This window comes from Homalodisca vitripennis, chromosome 4, assembly GCF_021130785.1.
Source record: "Homalodisca vitripennis isolate AUS2020 chromosome 4, UT_GWSS_2.1, whole genome shotgun sequence".
In the NCBI taxonomy this organism is placed as follows: domain Eukaryota; kingdom Metazoa; phylum Arthropoda; class Insecta; order Hemiptera; family Cicadellidae; genus Homalodisca; species Homalodisca vitripennis.
Window position 1 is genome coordinate 67572324 of NC_060210.1, and position 19033 is coordinate 67591356.

The following is a 19033-nucleotide window of genomic DNA, read 5'->3' on the forward strand; positions in this document are numbered from 1 at the left end:
ATACTTTGAAAATATCATGCCCGAGATCACATAGCCACAAAAAGTCCATCTAGCACAATTAACTTAACCCTAGTACAATCACGACCCTGAATAACTAGATAAACGATGCAATATCCTGCAGATTGTTGGTTCATAGGACGTAGATGCCATTGCAACATTAACTATGGGTGTAAATGTTTACGTCTCCTTTTTCCAAGAAGCCTTTTTATTAACAAATGTCTCAGAGCTGCTGGTATCCACCAAGGCATCTGTGTATACTTCATTCAATTAAATTGTAATTGGCGATTTGTAGAATAAAGTAGGGAGAGCTGCACGAGTAGGAGGAAAGTTTATAAGATAAGGAAAGTTTTGAAGGCATAGGTTATTTTGAGACACCGAAGTATTTTTCCAGATATACAGATTTTACTAAAATGCCCTTTTTGCCACATGTCCAACATGTAGTTTTAGAAGCAGAATATTTCACCCACAGAGTATTGTGTTATTTTGAGCCACAAAGGTAACATTGGTTAGATACAGCTGAGACAACATGTTTGTTAGTGTCACTGTTGCTAATATATTTCTGATCAGCCCCTCTAGAATTTGATATTTTACTGATATGTACTATCTCGAGGGAAGTTTTTCTTTCGTAGACATCAGCGCGGGCTTCGGCAGCACCCAAAGTGCTGCCGAAGCCCGCGCTGATGGCCGGAGGCACTCGCATTTTGGGTGGCGGAGTGTGATTAAGAATAAAAACAAGTTTTGAGTGTTTTTTCAATAAAGAGTTTAGTTTTAGTTTGGTAATGTTTGTTTTTATTTAATTTTTTTTTTTTGAGAATGTAGTGGTAAAACACGGAAGTACAACAAAGCGACGCATCAGCTGAATGGGCGGCGAGACTCTGCAATCACGTTGCCTACTACACCGCTCGACTTTGACCTCTGTCTGATGGTGTGGAGGGGTTTGCGATAAGACAATTCCTGTTTTATATTGACGAAATATTGTTCTACGCTAATCTAGTAATCAGTAGAAGCAAAATGTCAAATAACGATTCATGTCTGGGTGTGGTCGGTATAATCCCAAAGTACCCGAAAATCTTATAATTATAAATAATTAACAGAAATATTTCTTTACAATTTAAAATTACAACATATAATAAAACTAAAAGATTATCACTATATTCCACATATTTTTATAGTTAATTGAGAAAATTTAGGGTCTCAAAGGCTAAAGCGGCCCATACACTAGACGTGCAATGCACGCCGTGCAAGCACGACGTGCCAAAATTGGACGAAACGTGCCAGTGTATGGAGGTCTCCGTGCTAAGCACGCCGTGCATTGCATGGCACGATGGCAATCAAGATCGGTTTGATTTTCGGCGTGCCGTGCCACCTGCCGCCGTGCCATCCTGCAAGTGTGTGGACCAGTCCCGCGCTACGTGCTGAGAGTGGAGTGTCTTTTGAGGTTATTTTTCGTTCTCTCGCGGCAAATACTCTCCTATATTTATCACGTCGACTGCTGACACAAAAATTTTTCGTGGCAACTAACCGTTGTTCCACCGTTATAGCTTTTCTCAGATTAGTGTCTTGTCTTTCGATGCGTGGCCTAACCTTTTCAACACATAACTAAATGTTTCGTCATCCATTCGCAAGTAGATACTGTAATCATTTTTATGATTTTCACGTAAGCCTTTAAGTAGTCTCATATCAGAATACATTTCTCTCTCTTTTAACCAATTTTTCGTCCATAATTGTCTTCTTCTCTTCTTCATTTTGCTATCGTCACGAATCGCACCAATCAACAATACTGTTAATGCTTTATGTTTAGTAGTAAAATATAAGAGGCATAGTAGTAAAATATCACAGCACGGCAATACTACACAATATCACAATACCACAACCAACTTCTAGCACGTCACGGGACTGACTAAACTGTCAGTGTGTGGGGCACAAAGTGCCATGCCAAGCACGGCGTGCCAGTATAAAAAACTGCACGGCGTGCAATGCACGTGTAGTGTATGGGCCGCTTAAGCCTAATTTGAAGTTCCGATATATGAACACTAGGTTAAAAAAAATATCAGTCCTAGCTAAACAAAAGGTGTTATCCCTTATATAATAATGTACAATCTAGATGAAAATTCTATGAAACGCTGTTATAAAAACCATCTCATTGTACAAAATAGAATTGTACTAGCCGTGAATGTTTGCACGTAAGGTAATTGAATTTGGTTAGATCGAAGGTAAATGAAAAAAGTCGAAAGAAGACGATTTATGATCAATGATTGGTTTTCGTTGATACGTTTTTTTTGATCGGAGCACAAGGCAAACTCCACAATAAATACTAGACAGAAAATTTAAATAAATTATAAACTACCGACCTTATCGTTACACGAAGAAATTACTAATTGTACTTTTAATATACATTTATTGGACAAGAAACTATTATATTAACGACATTTGTAATATTTCATAATATCTTTCATCATACAAATGGGAAAGAAATAGCATACTATATCAAGCTCTCATTACCTAACAGTCTTATAACAAGTTATGTTTTAACATAAAAATTGTAGATTATCTACATATTGAAGTTCTTTATGTGGGTGTAAATATTGTGATTATTTATCAAATTATATTGCATTATTATTTTGTTTATATATTATCTTTTTTTTTGAGAACGTAAAAATGTACCAGTTGATTCAGAATGTATACCATTTTCGTTATGCAAATATTTTGTAATTTTTTCTCTTTGTACGAAAAAATTGTAACGGTATTCTTGAACATAATCGATAGCAGCACAAACTCTCCAGAATTTCAAATAAAGTTCCACTATTGGTTGAAATTTGTCACGTGACACCTCCTTTATGCTTTAGAGAAAGCCAGTAAAGCTTCCATTTGGCGGGATCGTGTTAGCGTTGGTTTCTTGTCGTCCATAGTTGTTCATACTGCATCAATTAAAATGGTAAGAAATCCGTTGTAATCATTCAGTTACAATATATTTATGTTACATATATGTTCAGAGTAAGTTAGAATTACGTTTTTTATTATTTATTTAACGTTTTTATAAAGTATACGTTTCAGATTGTGATGTAATTTGTATCGTTCTAGGCTGGTGGCAAAGCAGGCAAAGATTCAGGAAAAGCGAAGGCCAAAGCTGTATCTAGATCAGCCCGAGCTGGATTACAGGTAACATACTTTTTGTAAACATATAAAATAATTGCTAATGAGTTTATACAGATTAGATAATTTTGCTCGTATTCTGTATTCTTCCTCAAAAAGTTTGTACTTTCGTTTTGACCGCCAAAATGCCTCCTTCTCGAACCTAGGTCCAGGCTCAAACAATGACATTTGTTCTTTGATACTTTTTGAAATAATTATGTTAAACATTGACCTTTTGATACTTTGTTTGATTCTACAAGTAGCTCTGTAAACTTGCTGAAAAGGCTAGTATTTTGGGTGTTTTCTATGTAGGCTACTTTAATATTTTCATTGTTAGGTGTCCATGACCCAACTTGACAAAAGTACCAGAAGGTATCGACTTACACTCTTGGTTGCTTTTTTTCGAATGTTTCTACTGTTTTTAACAAATTAATAATTTTATATAATGAATTCAACCCTGGCACTGGTGTCAGTATAATAAGATGCCACCACAACAATAGAATCTTATTTATGATTATCAAAAGTAGGCTATAGAAACAAAGATTAGACATGAATTATGTTATTTAAAAACTATCTTATGTCGTGTATTTATAAAATGTAACAATCAAAACCATTACCTTTTAGTTACTTTTTACTGTTTTTAACCCTACAAGTGGCAATGCTAAACTTCCACAGTGGCAAGCTATTTTTGGCCACTTTGCAGAGTATTTTTTAGAAATTCACCAAAAATATATTTTTTACTTTAACCCTTTTACTGCCGGCCATTTTTTTATTGTACCAGTCAAAATTGCCAAGGAGGAAAAATCACTGTTGTGCATTCATTTACAAAAAATGCTGTATCTTTTTTATTTTTCATTAGATTTGCATGAATTTTTATTTTATTTACTCGTATTTAAATGCTGTTTTTTAAATAATAAAAAGACATTTTAATTTGAAACAAACACATTATTTATTTTTAAAATGATATAAATAAAAATAAATAAAAAAATAAAAATTGTGTTTGGCATCTGATAATTTATTTTTAAAATTATACTAAAATTATGAGCATGATATCATTATAAACTAGAGCAATTGCTTAGAACATATACCAAATTTGAAGGTGCTACCTTGAAACATAACTGCACTATGAGGATTTTCCCAAAACTGGTAGGCCTCCTCTAGGCCTACCAGTGGAATTTGAAGGTTAAACTTATCTGTGCCACATCCCCCTCACTATCTAATAACTCCTCATTATCTGATGGTAAGATACAGTCAGGATCGTCATCAGTGTCATCCACATCACTTTGATTGTCATCAATAGCCCTAACAATAATATCAGATTCGTTCTCGGCATCTGAATCTGACAAATTCAGAAGGAAATCGTCACTTAGTTCGTCTTGCACTTACTTATTGTTCCCTCACTCACAGGAGAGTTAGATGTAACTCTTTTACTCATTTTATCCTTGATCAACAAAAGTAACACTTCAAAAAAACTTTCGATAACATTGTAAACAACAACAATGAACGAAGATTTCAGTAACATAATCCGATCATCTGGTTTTGACAGCTGTCTAGGTAGTTCGTCAATTCTAGTCAAAGACGACAAAAATAGAAATCCAAAGTTCTTCAAATGGCTTCTTTCATTATCCTTTGCTCCTAAACAACCAAAATACCGAATATTTTGGCATTTTGAACATAACAGTAGCCAGTAACGATAAAAAAAACAGACGTCCGACATATCGGACGTTGGCGTTTTCGGCAAAAATGCCGACGTCCGATATGTCGGACGTCGGCAGTAAAAGGGTTAAGTAACCTAGTCATGTTGCATACTGAATTCTTCAGAAAGAGTTGAATTTTTATATTATGACAAAATAAAATGATTTCTTGAAACCTGAATTGGACTTATCATGTGAAAAACCAAAAAAATGTTGATTGACCGAACTAAAATTGTAACTTTGACACTTTGTAAAAAATAATAAAAACATAGTTACAGAAAATCCATTATATACCAAAGGTAGAAACAATAATTACCTACAAATACCAAAGGAAAAAATTTGAAAATTATAAAAAATAAATGAAAAAATAATTTTTTTGGCAAAAATAACAAAAAAAGTTGTTTTGTTGAAACTGGTAAAAATAAATGCTGTAGAATCTTTGCATACTATATTTTATTTTGAAGAGAAAGAGTTTTTCTACAGATCTACCAGATCAGTTTATTACAGTAAATTATTATTTTTAGTTTTTTGTTTGTGATCAAACTTGAAAATGAAATTTGGTACCAGGAAACAGTGAATAAACAAACTAACACAAGATCGTAAAAACAATGCCAAATTTATTACAAACCAAAAAGATAGACAATGTTATAATAATAAAGAAAATATATAGCTATATGTACAAGCCAAGAGAAACGAAACAGTCACGTAGGCCTACTCAGCTAGTTTTGCCACAGACCGCGGGAGAAAACTTAGGATTATTTCAGTTAGTACCATTGATTATTTCATCGTCATGTTGATACTATATGAAATGTATTTGAAATTTAGTGGTGAACGCAACTGTGCAAACTAGGCGTAAAAATAATTATCGTTTGCCTAGCAATAAGCGGCAATGTGAAGCGACTTCTAAGATGTCGCTTACCACGTCACGGCGGCGTAAATAGAACGTCTCAGACGTCGCTTGCCACTTAGAGGGTTAAGGATATACCATGATTCTATTGTGATGGTGGCCTCTTATTCAGCCATTCTTTTGTTGCGGACGTGACAGTTACACACCTTCTCATTAGAATAAAAATTAAAGTTTTTTTTTTCTATAAATATTTAATACCAAGCAGATAGACAAATGTGTATACAATTTTCATCCTGAATATAAAATACATAACATTATTTGTTTTAATGCCATATCTAATAGAGTTGGTGTTACGGACGTGACGTGAAAAGCACCTAGGTTCTGACATAGTATGACAACTGTTTAAAAGTCTGTTAATTATTTGAGAAATATGCAATTTAAAATTATCTGTGATAGTCTTAAGAAAATTTCCTACTGGGAAACATTAATGTCTAATCAGAAAACATTGGAAATAAAAAATAAAAAAATGTAAACATTGTTACGGACGTGACTGGGGTTTGTTACGGACGTGACAATAAAGTAAAATTTCTCATTAAAAACCATTTATTTGACACAATGCACACTTTAACATATATTATATGTAATAATATAATTAATAATAATATAATCATGTAATATATGTGTGTGAGGGCTAAAATCGCCATGGGCGAGAGAAAAATCACCGTGAGTGGTGGAAAAACTTTACCTGATCTAAAACCTGAATAATGTAAAAAAATTACAAGAAGAATATTACTGACTAGTCAGTAACAATAAAATAATAATAATAAATAAAATAATGACTAAATTGTCTTAGTGACAGAGCTTGACAAAAGTCCAAGTCCTAACTTTTACAGAGCAACATCATTTTTAAACTGGTAAAGAATTCTACCTCCCTTGGTAATTATATCAGGTTTAGGCAAAATGCCAACGATCTGGTCACAAGATATAAAGCTTATGTCATTTTCATTAGGCTTAAACGTAGATTTGCCTCCATAAGGTTCCATAAACATAACTTCAATTTCACGATCAGGCTGTACTTCTCCTTGAGTTACTGCCACAAAATTCAAAGTCTTTTTACCCGTGGTAAATGAGACGACAAGGTACACATCCAGCTTCAATTCATCAAATGTGTATGGAGCAGGTTTCGTTGTATTTTCTTCTTCTTCTTTAGAGCTGTCCTCAGAGTCAGTATACACATCCTTAAACCTATAGAAGCGGTCATGATCTTTTGTTAGAGTCATTGAACTAGAAGGGTTGTCTTCTTCTTCACTTGAAGGTTCATCACTTAAAGATTCTTCTACAATTGGAACTTTTAACATCAAATCAACCGATGTCTTACCAATGAGCATGTAGTTATCGTCATACCCCTGAAAGTGATGCATAGATTGTATTTTAGGTATCTCAATCAGGTTGTCCCATCTTTTAGTGAGGAGTGTTGCAACTGAATCTACTTCAGCCTGTGGGACAAATAAAATGACAGTCTCTTTGCACTTTACTTTGGCTGTCTCATAAAAATCATAAGGCGTGCTCACAAAACATTGCCTCCCTTGAACTTCCCTCCAGACAGTTCTCTTGACAGAACCTCCCACTCCATCAACTGCCCCTTTGCCGTGCCCCGAAGCAAAAAAATTCCACTCCAACGTAACTCCAAAATCTTTCTCAGCGTAGCAGACAATTGCGACATTATACCGGCTCTTAAATTGGCCTGCACAGTTGTCTGAAAAAACAATCAACTTATTTACTTGTGGAACTACTTCCTTAAATTTAACTATAATTGCCTTCATAAAAGCAAACACTGAGTTTTTGCTGTGTTTCAAGTCATCACTTATGACAGCAAAACTGTATACTTTGTCATTGTGCCAAATACAACAGGTAAATATTGTAGTTTGGTTATGAGCCCAGTGAGCGCTTTGAATTTCATCCTGTTGGATGATCGAATAATTTTCTGCAAAGTCTACTTGCATTACAGCACTTTTGGGGTTCTTGGTCAAAGATTTTTTACACTTCTCAAAGTATTGTGCCTGTACTCTTTTAATATATGTGTGCGTCTTAAATGCAGCTAGTTGACTGTTTAATGTTAAAACCATCCTCTTCAACGTTGTAGTATTTTCTACCAACTTAGGTCTATTATTTACTGTTTTCCACTCCTTCCACTTGAGCCTTTTATTCATATCAACATCAGAACTCAGCAGAGTCTCTAATTTTTGAATACAGTTCTCGCATTCATTTGTCATACAGGTCACTGATTCTGTATCACAACAAACTGACCCTAAAAGCTCATTATGAGTTTTTGGGAATGCAGGATGAAATTTAGATATTGGTTCAATCAAGAACGAGAAGTTGGCGTGTTTAATGCAAACACATACTGTATGGGGCATCTCACTTAAGGGCAGGATGTGTTTAGGCCGCAAGCTATAAAACTTAGATTTTGAAATCTTCTCGTCTGGATGCGAACTTTTAAACTGTTCATAAGCCTCTCTAATTCCCATAACCATATGGCGAATTTGGATCAGGCCCCGTTTCCCAGTAAGAGGGTCCTTTACAGATTTGACATCCCTTTTTCCTGGAGCCTGACTGCTAATCTCATCATTGTTAAAAAATTCAATCACGCTCTGTTTGCACTCTTCTGATAGTTGTCTTGATCCAGATTTTCTTGTTTTAAAAATATTTTTAACTATCTCAGGACCAAGGTTTTCATACATTAAACGCTTAAAAACTGCACGTTTTTTTGACGGACTCTTAGGCAACAAAGCTTTTACCTTCTTCACAGCCTTTCCTAGGATTCTTGGACTTTTGTAAGAGCCAAGATCAGACCCAGAGACTTCAACATTAACATTTTTCTTTCTCAACCTGCAACGACGCTGTCTTTCCCTATCTTTTTCACTTTTTAGGAGTAAAAGTTTATTATCACCATGTAAATCTTCTTTTTCCTTAGCTCTGACGGCTCTCTTACGCAACTTATCTTTCTCAAGATGCTCTTGCCACTTAGTTGGATTTTCCTTCTTCTTCGCTCTGCATTTGGCAACACGATCTCTACTCGACATTTTCTGGAAAAAATAAAACAGGTTATATTAGTTTTAAATAACCACTCCAAAACTATAAGTTTAAGACTATAACATAACTAGAAATGTAACCTCTTTGTAATCAGTAGGCCTAAGCGGTGATCACATCTGCCCACTTCATCCAGTTGCGGTGTGGGTATGTCCAGTAACTCAGTAACTGGCGAATAGGAATGCCCAATGAAGACAAGTGAAGGTTTAACCTTTACTGTTGTTTAGAATCCATTAAAATTACAAATACTGTAGGCTATCTAAGGGTTTGATATCACCACTCACCCACAACCTTAATTATATTGGCATATTTTACTCAAACGAAGTTTAATGTTTAGCACACATTTTTTTAAGGTTGGAAACACAAGGCACCATGTAAGCCTAGGCTACTGAAATCACTGCAAGGTACAAAAACAAACTTCAAGTAGGCCTATAGGTTTTAAAAGCACACACAAGCTGTTAAACACTGCCTTTTCCATATCAGACAAGATAGTATCGTGTTTAACAGTACGAGATGTCACGTCTGTAACACTTATTTTTTGTCGAAAATATTTTTATTCATTCACATAAAGACTACCAATTAATTAAAAAAGGTACACTCCTAACTTTTATAAAATTTCATGTTGATTAACCAACTATTACAATTGGTATTTAAACTTTTAGTAGTTTTTTGTTACGGACGTGACATCAAGAATTGATTTTTGTATTAGTTAAAAAAACCAGCAAAAACTTACCAAATCAAAATGAAAATTTCCCCAGTTGAAGAGAAAACTTCAATCTTCTTGAACATAACCTCAATTTGTTTGGAGGGAAACTATTAACAATGTATCAGCTGTCCAAAAAAAACATATGTTTGGTTACATCTAGCCAGTAAGAAAGCTACAACTTCAAAGCTAAAGAAAATGACAAAATAATTTTTTTTAATGCAAAATATTATCAGTTCTACTTTTATTAGATGTTTTGAAAGGCTTTATTAACGGTTATATTAGGAAATTCAGTAATTAATTTTTATACCCTTAGGTGTATGTTTGAAAAGAATGGCTGTATTATACTTCAGCTGTGTCAATCCCCCCTCCATCTGGATGATGGGTATTTTTATTGGTTTGTAGTGGGTAGTTTGGCCAGTAATTGATTGATTAAGAACCTGTAACTGGTTAAATATAGTCTATAGTATCTTCAAAAGTAGGCTAAATATTAGTATTATCCAATAGGTTATTTTTTGATTAAAATACATACTTAAAGATGCACATATATGTAATATTTAAGGCACAAGAAAATGTTAAAATGAACAATTTTGAAAATGCCAGTAATTGATTGTTCACACCGATTTTTGATTACCAGTTTGCCATTGATTGATCAAGGTAAATAAGACAACAATAATTGTAATAAACTAAAACCATTATTATTTCATCATATAAATAAAAATCAATGTCTAAATTTACTTTTGGTAGCCTAATAATTCATGATGTTCTACTCTTCATCCGATTCAAGTTCAAACACACTGAATTCTTTGTCACTTTCACCAAAAGTCACATTCAAAATCAGACTCCTCATTATCAGAGACATCAATCATCCAGTGAAAACTCTTAAGACCTTCTTTTTTGGAAATGCAGTTTTTGTGTTACCAGTTGTCACGGTCATGACATGGCCCAATCCACTTTCTGACGTTGCACATTTCTACGTTCATGTTAAAGTTTCCTTTACATTTTGGGCATAGCCTATCCAAACCGGTTTGTGCTGGGATGATGATGTTGGTCCAGTTTTTTATCTTTGAGTATTTTGGATTTTTTCTTCTTCTCTCCTTCAAGGCCCTCCCAATAACTCAGCCACTTAGTTGACGTAGCTGAATGTGGCAATCGCTCTTTTTCCTTTTCTCCTTTTTTGTGGACCTATTATTTTTCTTTTGAGTAGATTCTTCAGGCCATACAATATTTCCCAAAAAGGCAGGGCTGATGCTAATTGGTTTATAATTGGAAATTTGTTATGGTGTAATGACAATGTTTTCGTCTCGATCTTTGATTTCTTCATCTTCGCCTTGATGTCGGATTTCCTCCACTTGCTCATTTTTGTCACCATTCTCCTCAGTTTCTTTATTTGTCTTACCTTTCTGTTTCTTACGTTCATCGCAGTGTTTGGCCTGATCTTCTTTTCTTTTACTGTCCCCTTTCATTTCATCTTCGTTTTAACAGGTTCTCTTCCTTCATTTCCATCTTCTTGTTCTTGTCCACTTCTTGTATTAATTCATTTTTTCTGACTTTTTCCAAAGCTAAAACATTTCTCGAGCACTTTCGTCATCATCCCAGCTAGCCTAGTACTTTTTTTTTTACAAAACTCTTCTACCCATACATGACTCCACATACAATAATTGTGGGATGCCAGTCACATGGCTTAGCAGAAATAAAGATAGAGTTAGACCTGCTTCACATATTCTAGACTCGTCAGATAATTATAAGGGATACAATCCACATTTCTTAAACCTGTTTTGAATCACTGTAGGAGTTGCTTTCTTCTGCAATATTATTTATCCTAAAACATAGCAGACCGATCAATTACTGGCAACATACCCTACCTGTTGACTACTTAAAAAATTTGTAAAAAATAAAGTTTAAACTGTCAACCTTTTTGTATAGGCCTAATACATTATTTTTTCAGGGGAATGTGGAGATAATCATAATATAAATAATTATGCAAAAATATTTGAACAAGGTTTTTAACTATACAGTAATATTAGTAATTTATACATTTTTTAAAAGTGGTAGAACTGCACACTTATAAAGTGTGAAAGTATAATAACTAAATAGTAAATTTAAGCTTAATTTTATCTTGTTTCAGAATAGCTTATTGAATGGTATCTAGGTTCTCTTGAAAAATAATTATAATATGTACTGTAAAAACTAATAATGTAAAATTTAAAGAATCATGCACTACGGCTCTAGTATAATAAGCGGCCAACAGGACTGTTGAATCATTGATATTCACGAATAATGAATCTTCTTTCTAACTACTGAAAGCAAGTTATGTCTTAAGTATTTAAAATTACAGTATAGTTGGGCTGTTGTTATATCTTAAAAGTAATAATTTGATGATGAATAAAAAATTATCCAGCCTATTTATATTTATAAAATATAACAAACAAAACCATGTAAAATTGAGTTTCTTTTTACTATTTTGAAGGATGAACGTGTCTGACACCTTGTGACATAAACGTAAAGGTTAAATTGCCATTGTACTTGTGCTCATTACAGATGGGCGGCATATAACGCATTAGTGTCAGTAACTCATTACTCAGGGCTGACCTATTACTGGGATAATGTGTTATCAGGAACATGTTATCAGCATTTCAGTGACAGCTTGGCTGAATGATTTGACATTCTCACAATGACTCTTGGTATTAGGTTACTCTGTTACCAGTAACAGCCGAGGCTAGGAACAGACCAGTTCTAATAACGCCATCCTGGTTTTAGGCTATTGAGAACCAATAACATTGAAGTGAGCTGGATGGAGCAGTTTAGAGACACAGAGCAAAAGATCAGATTATCAGATAGACTGATATATATTTTCAAAAGAAACTTACCTGTACAGACGTATTTCTGGAAAAAATGAAAATAAACTAAATTAATTTGTCATTTCTCACTTGTTCATTCTCAGTTACAATCAGTTATAGCTAGATTCGTTTATTTTAAAGTAGTAATTTGACCCAATAATGTCGAACTGAATTATGTTACAGGTTTTAAGATTCTATTAAACATTATTGTTATTCTGTGAAATAAAAAAGAGGTAATTCTAAGCAATATATGGGTCAACCTCGATTTTTCTCATATTACAATATAATGTTCCAATAGTCAATTAGAAAAGGAAATGACTAGAATTTCTTGCCGGAAAGCAGTTATAGGGAGCAGGCAACTCATATTACAATATAATGTTCCAATAGTCAATCAGAAAAGGAAATGACTAGAATTTCTTGCTGGAAAGCAGTTATAGGGAGCAGGCAACCGCGAGAATTACCTTTTAGTGATCAGGGGCACTGACGTGATCTGGGCTTCAAATTTGGAACTACTTAAGTTAATTTTTTTTTCTAAAAGAGCAAGCAGCGCTGCGCAGCGGGCAAGCATCGTGCGTGATCTTCGTCTATACTGAATTGATTCAGGCCAAATGAATGACACAGATTCCTTTACCAGATTTTTACAGAGATTTTGTATTGGGCGGATTATATTGGTTTACTTTGCTTTCCAGCATGTAATTATGTGTTTAAAATTGTTTTACATACATTACCTACATTATATTGTAATATGTAATAACAATTTATCACAAATTTTTAATAAAAAAAATGATCACGCACGATGCCTGCCCGCTGCGCAGCGCTTCGCGCTGCTTGCTCTTTTAGAAAAAAAATTAACTCGAGTAGTTCCAAATTTGAAGCCCAGATCACGTCAGTGCCCCTGATCACTAATAGGTAACTCTAAGCAATATATGACCGTCTGGCGGTTGCCTGCTCCCTATAACTGCTTTCCGGCAAGAAATTCTAGTCATTTCCTTTTCTAATTGACTATTGGAACATTATATTGTGATATGAGAAAAATCGAGGTTGACCCATATATTGCTTAGAATTACCAAAAAAGAAAATTGGCAATTATTAATTATCAATATCTATAGATTAATTGTTTTTATATTCTATAGTTTAGATATTTCTAATCGATATACTGCAACCTGCACTACAAACTAATAAATATATTAATAACTAAATTCTAAATGTTTATTTTTTAAGGTCTTCAGTATAATAAGCGGTTACTATGATAATCGAATCATCAATTGATTAGAAATATCTAAACTATTGATTATAAAAACAATTGAAATATGGATATTCGTATTTAATAACTGGCAGGTGTATTTATTTTACAAAATAACAATATTTTTTTAATACAATCTTAAAAACCTATAATGTGATCTAAGTTTACAGTATAATAATAAGCAGCCACCGGCATAAAACCTAAATATATAATTAGTTAGTACCTAATTCTAAGGAATTTCTAACTCGCTTTACCGACTTTGATGATACATCGACAGTAGAAAAAGATGAAACTAAAATTCTAAAATTTGTACATTGATTGGTATAATTTATTATAAGTCAATCAAATAATTTCTACACATCCATGTTTTTACATTTTTGTTGAAGGTCTTGGAAGGAACACTTTGTGTTTCCAGTATTTTTATCAACATCTAATCTATGTGCACTAATTTCTCACAAATAGCTTCTGTGAAATCCAGTAATAGGGTGGACCTTTCTGACGAATACCTAGTATCTATTTTGGTAATAGATTGTCAACATTTGAGTCAAGATGAACTGATATTGCTGACATGAAACTCTAGTACTTATCTCTCATCTAAACAAGAAAGAAAAGTAATAAATAGTTCAATAGGAAAGTGTGTTTGATGTTTTGTAAACCGCTGTAAAAAATATTAATATTAGTAAATAAATTAATGTATTTTGTATGAAAATGATTGACATTAAGTTAAGAACATTCTTAATGGAATTGAATAATTTGACATTTTGAGGGAAATAAATACTGTGTTGTTCCAGTTTCCTGTGGGAAGAATTCACAGACACCTAAAGAACAGGACCACCAGCCATGGCAGAGTTGGAGCTACTGCGGCCGTCTATAGTGCTGCTATCTTAGAGTATCTTACTGCTGAGGTAGGTAACAATTGTGCTTACTTTCTGAGAGAATTACGACTTGCTTATTTTGTTATTGATGAAGATTAAGACGTTTTCTGGGTGATTGGCTGTTCTAGTGGCCATTTGGGATTGAAAATGATATTGTGGTTCAATATTGTTCAAAATTCAAGGTCATCTCAGTACACTGATCTTTTGGTTGAATTGAGTCTGGTAAACTAATTTAAATTCTTTTCTTCACCTGGAAAAGAGTATATGTCTCTTTCTGTGGTCATATACTATACGTAATTCCATACATTGAACAAATAACCTAACGAAAGGAGGAATACCTTTTTGAGAGTACTGGTGCTATTAATACAAAGTATAATTTTGTGATGTAGGAGTGATAATTTATGAATTCAAAATATTGATTTTTAAAGACAACTTGTATGGAGTACATATGTAGAATGGGGACTAAAGCCCAAAAAAATAATACATTGAACCTAGCCTATGTAGACGTAATAAAACTAATAGTCAAATATGCAGCTCTTGTGTGTTAGCCCAAAGTATATACTCTTCTGGGGTAGGAAGACAGCTGCAATAAGTGCAATGAAGTTTCTGAGTACAAATGCCTACTTGCTCAGAAGGGCATGTAGTAATAATACAGGAATTCCCCTAGGCAGAAATGATAACCTACGTTTCTGAGAGTATGGTTAAGAAATACTTCTTTGAAGGCTCATATCTTGTCACTATAAAAAAATAGAGATAAGCAGAATAAAAAAAGAGGGCCTACCCTACTAAGTTCTGAAGTATTACACTTCTAGACTCGCCTAAACCATACTGCAGGGTTTGGAGTATAGCAGTGCCCCTGAGATAATACGCTAGTCTTCCAAACTTCATGGCAATAGGCAGGTTTACTCTTTCACAAGTGGGCATTTGCACGTCATGAGTCAACTCATGGAAGATTATAAATTTTGTTGATCATGTCCAGATCTAGAAAATATATAGCAACAAAAACTATCTTCAAATAAAAAGCGTCTACGTTCAGGTCTTTTAATTTACTTTCCGTCTCATATTTTTTTTAAGTGCCATAGTGATAGTTTACTTTTTTGTCCGATAAAGAAAATATATAACTAAGTACGACTGAAAAGTTACTGCGGTCCAGTAGTTGGATACAACCGATTAAATTCACTATTTAGAGTTCCACAGTTGAGTTTATGTTATTGCACTAACAAGAAAATAAACACATGTGGGTTTGGAATCCAACTTAGATTTTAAAGCGTTTATTTGTAGGCTACGGTGTTTCTGGTGCTAAAAGTAGTATTAATTTTTACACCAATCAAGAAAATAGTTCAAGTGTGAGCTTATAAAGACTGCTTTATTCCAAATACATCTACTTCCGTCACTTGTATTCTACTTCTGATACAAGGGGAAGAGTGTGCCATCCCTTTACTTCTCCGTTAACTACAGTAAACATTTGAATGGAGACAACCAGTTTTGATAACTGTATGTGTAAAACATTCACAGCTTTGTTCATCAAAGTGGGTTTTAGATCGTTAAATATTCTGAGAACCTTTCCCAATGTTTCTCACCTTTTAAACCTATTTTGGACCCCTACAAATTTTTTAAAACCAAAATTAGCCAAATCAATCCAGCCATTTTCGAGTTTTAGTGAGACTAACGAATGTCATTATTGTTGATATGATTTAATTTACTATGTTCTGAAAATGTATTTCCAATTATTTATGTTAAATTGGAATTTATACAGGTTTTAGAGTTGGCCGGCAATGCATCAAAGGATTTGAAAGTGAAGAGAATCACCCCCAGACATCTTCAATTGGCCATTAGAGGAGACGAAGAATTGGATAGCCTCATCAAGGCCACCATTGCAGGAGGAGGTCAGTAGATTAGAGAACAGAAAATTATTCAACCTGAATGCCATAACCATTTTCCAAAGTAATGTTCATAAAATGCTAAGCCACATTCTGTAAATTTCCAAGCATTAATTGTACAACAATAATCCAACAGGTTGTCCAGTAATTGTTAAAAGCCATCATCATTGGCAACGTTTTCTCCATATATTTTAATGAATACTTCAAGACAAATGACTTTCTAGAATGATGTTAGACATGCTGAAAAGAATTGCAGCAGTACTATCATGGTGTCGATAGTACTGCTATCTGTCAATAGAACAGTTTCTCTAATGTGTCCTATTATTAGTTTTGAGGTCACTCGCAGAATCTCATTAACCTCATCCAGTTGGATCTCTCTATTCCTTCCAATAAATCGACTTTTAGGATTTTCTATTTCTTTCAAATATTATTTTATTTTATTTTAATGTTCCAATTAGGACATGATCCTTATCTCAGGGTCGGGAAATTTCTGTGGTGAGACAGTGATCTTACTTACACAGAATGATAAATTAAAAGGAATCTTGACAAAAAAGCCACCATTGAAAAACTTGTAGAATTGGATTTGTAAAGTGTGTCAAATTTTTGAAATATTGCAATGTTCTAATAACACATAGTCAAAATATTTATAGCAATAATAGTTTAATTTTTCACTTTATATCACCAAATGAGGGATATGTTCATGTATTCATCAAATTACAAATAATTTCTTCATAGATACATTATTTACAATCAATTCCCCAAAACCCAGTGCAAAAATCAACTGAATATATATTAATATTTTGCTAATCCATATTAATAAATCTGACAATTAAATTATAAAGTTGGGAAAATTTGATTGTACCAATTCCAATAAAAAATTCAATTAAACACAATTAATTGCTATGGTAAAAACAAAAATTATGTTTTAAAAATAAAGTGGCCTAGTAATAAGGTAGACTTGTTACATGGGAGTATCCATTGAATGAATATTTACATAGTATTGACTAATAAACAATTTTTGTGGTAAGATATTATATTTAGTGGATATTTATTTAATTAATACAAAGGGCCTTATTAATAAATTAAAAAATAAATCTAAAAATGAATTAAAAATCCTATAAGTTTATTTCCATTACAGAATATAACAAATTTTGGCAATGTTCCACAACCAGACTAAAAACCACCCAATTTGCAATGTTGTAGAACAAATATAGTAACAATTATATTATAACATTATACCTTGAAACCCCTGTTTTAATGCTAGAAATATAACAAATGTTTGTTCTGTTAACAGGTGTCATACCTCATATTCACAAGTCTCTCATTGGGAAAAAAGGATCTCAGAAGCCAGCGTAAAGATGGTGTGTCAAGTGAACCAAGTGTGTGGATGAGACAGATAATTCCAATTTTGTGTGATGAACTCATTTCACACTGTTTATCCCTCGATTGTTTGAGGGGCTCTAATTTACTGTTTTTATTTTTAACTAAATGTTTCACTTCATTGTGTTCGTTTGCATAACAAATTTAATTTTATAGGATGGATTGGTAGGGATAATAGTGTTTAGTCTACTGTGAAGGCTTGTAATAGCAGAGGGATTTATGTACCGTATACTGTTTGTTCAATTTTTTACCTGAAAGTAATTGTTTAGATGTTTGTATCTGGGATGCGCTGTAATTTTTCTTTATTTCATATCAAAATTGTTCACCTTGTATATAGACAGATGTATACATATTGTATACAAAATGCAGTCATTTACTTTTTTAAAGCCAAATCTTATAGTTTCAAGATTGTGAAATATTGATTGACTGCCTTTCAGTATGTTACTTTTAAGACTAGAATAAGAAAATTTGAGGTTAAAATAGAAATTGTTGTATTGTAGTTTTAATTAAATTTAAAGAATTTCATAACAATACAATGTTGAAATATTTTCTTTTCTATTTGTGTGAACCTTGACTCTTGTTGGTGTTTGTTAACTGAAGCACTAGTGTGAGGAATAAATCCTTTCACCAATTGATTATTTATTTTGGCATGAGGGTGGCACAAAGAATCAGGTGGAATAGAATATGTCGCCCCATGCACAGTGTATCAAACTATCAGGGTCACCTGTGATGGGGATACAGGGGATAAGGATACAAAGGCCAAATTAATTGAAATAAAATCTAGATTCAACTATAAACCCACATGTTTGATACCAAAAAGCTCTGGGGAAAATATTTTCGAGTCTTTTATATGTCCCAAAATGATACTTTTAGAGAGTGAAGGTTTCTTGCTTGTATTAGTCGCCTTCTATTGTAATAAGAAAGGTCTGCTGTAAACATCTCTCAACTTAATAGATTATATTAACACAACTCAAATACTAGCTGTATCTACAAAGTGTACGGCATTAAACAATTTTCACAACTTAAAAAAAGTTTAAGTAAGACACATTTGTCCCTATTTTTAACTTAACAGTAGGAAAATAAAGAACTAAGTAAAAATCCTTCAATAACAACCTTAGCTGTGTTTCGCATCAAATTAAACAATCATAAAAAGTAAACTTCATTTACAATGTTTTGCCGTGAATACTTTAAAAAATAGTGAATCACAAATTTTTTAGTCAAGTCACTTGACAATAATTAACAAAAAGAATTTTTTATCAAAGTTATAAAATAAATTTTCTTTACGGTCTTTGTAAGATGCACAGAATCATAGCCAACTTACAATAGCAATACATTTGTTTTCTGAATGT

The 19033-nt window shown here is 33.2% G+C and overlaps 1 protein-coding gene across 1 annotated transcript; it reads left to right on the forward strand.

Moving 5' to 3' along the window:
- The first annotated feature begins 2790 nt into the window (after positions 1-2790).
- Positions 2791-18232, forward strand: LOC124359456 (histone H2A.V). Its single transcript, XM_046812204.1, has 5 exons — positions 2791-2935; positions 3082-3159; positions 14341-14454; positions 16181-16310; positions 17599-18232. The coding sequence occupies exons 1-5, from the start codon at positions 2933-2935 to the stop codon at positions 17658-17660; spliced, it is 387 nt and encodes a 128-aa protein (XP_046668160.1). The 5' UTR covers positions 2791-2932; the 3' UTR covers positions 17661-18232.
- Positions 18233-19033: the final 801 nt, after the last annotated feature.

Bases quoted from the DNA above. Each gene is read 5' to 3' on its own strand.
- LOC124359456 (XM_046812204.1), top strand. The intron at 14,455-16,180 runs GTAGGTAACAAT...GAATTTATACAG, and splicing joins TAGAGTATCTTACTGCTGAG to GTTTTAGAGTTGGCCGGCAA. The intron at 16,311-17,598 runs GTCAGTAGATTA...TTCTGTTAACAG, and splicing joins GGCCACCATTGCAGGAGGAG to GTGTCATACCTCATATTCAC.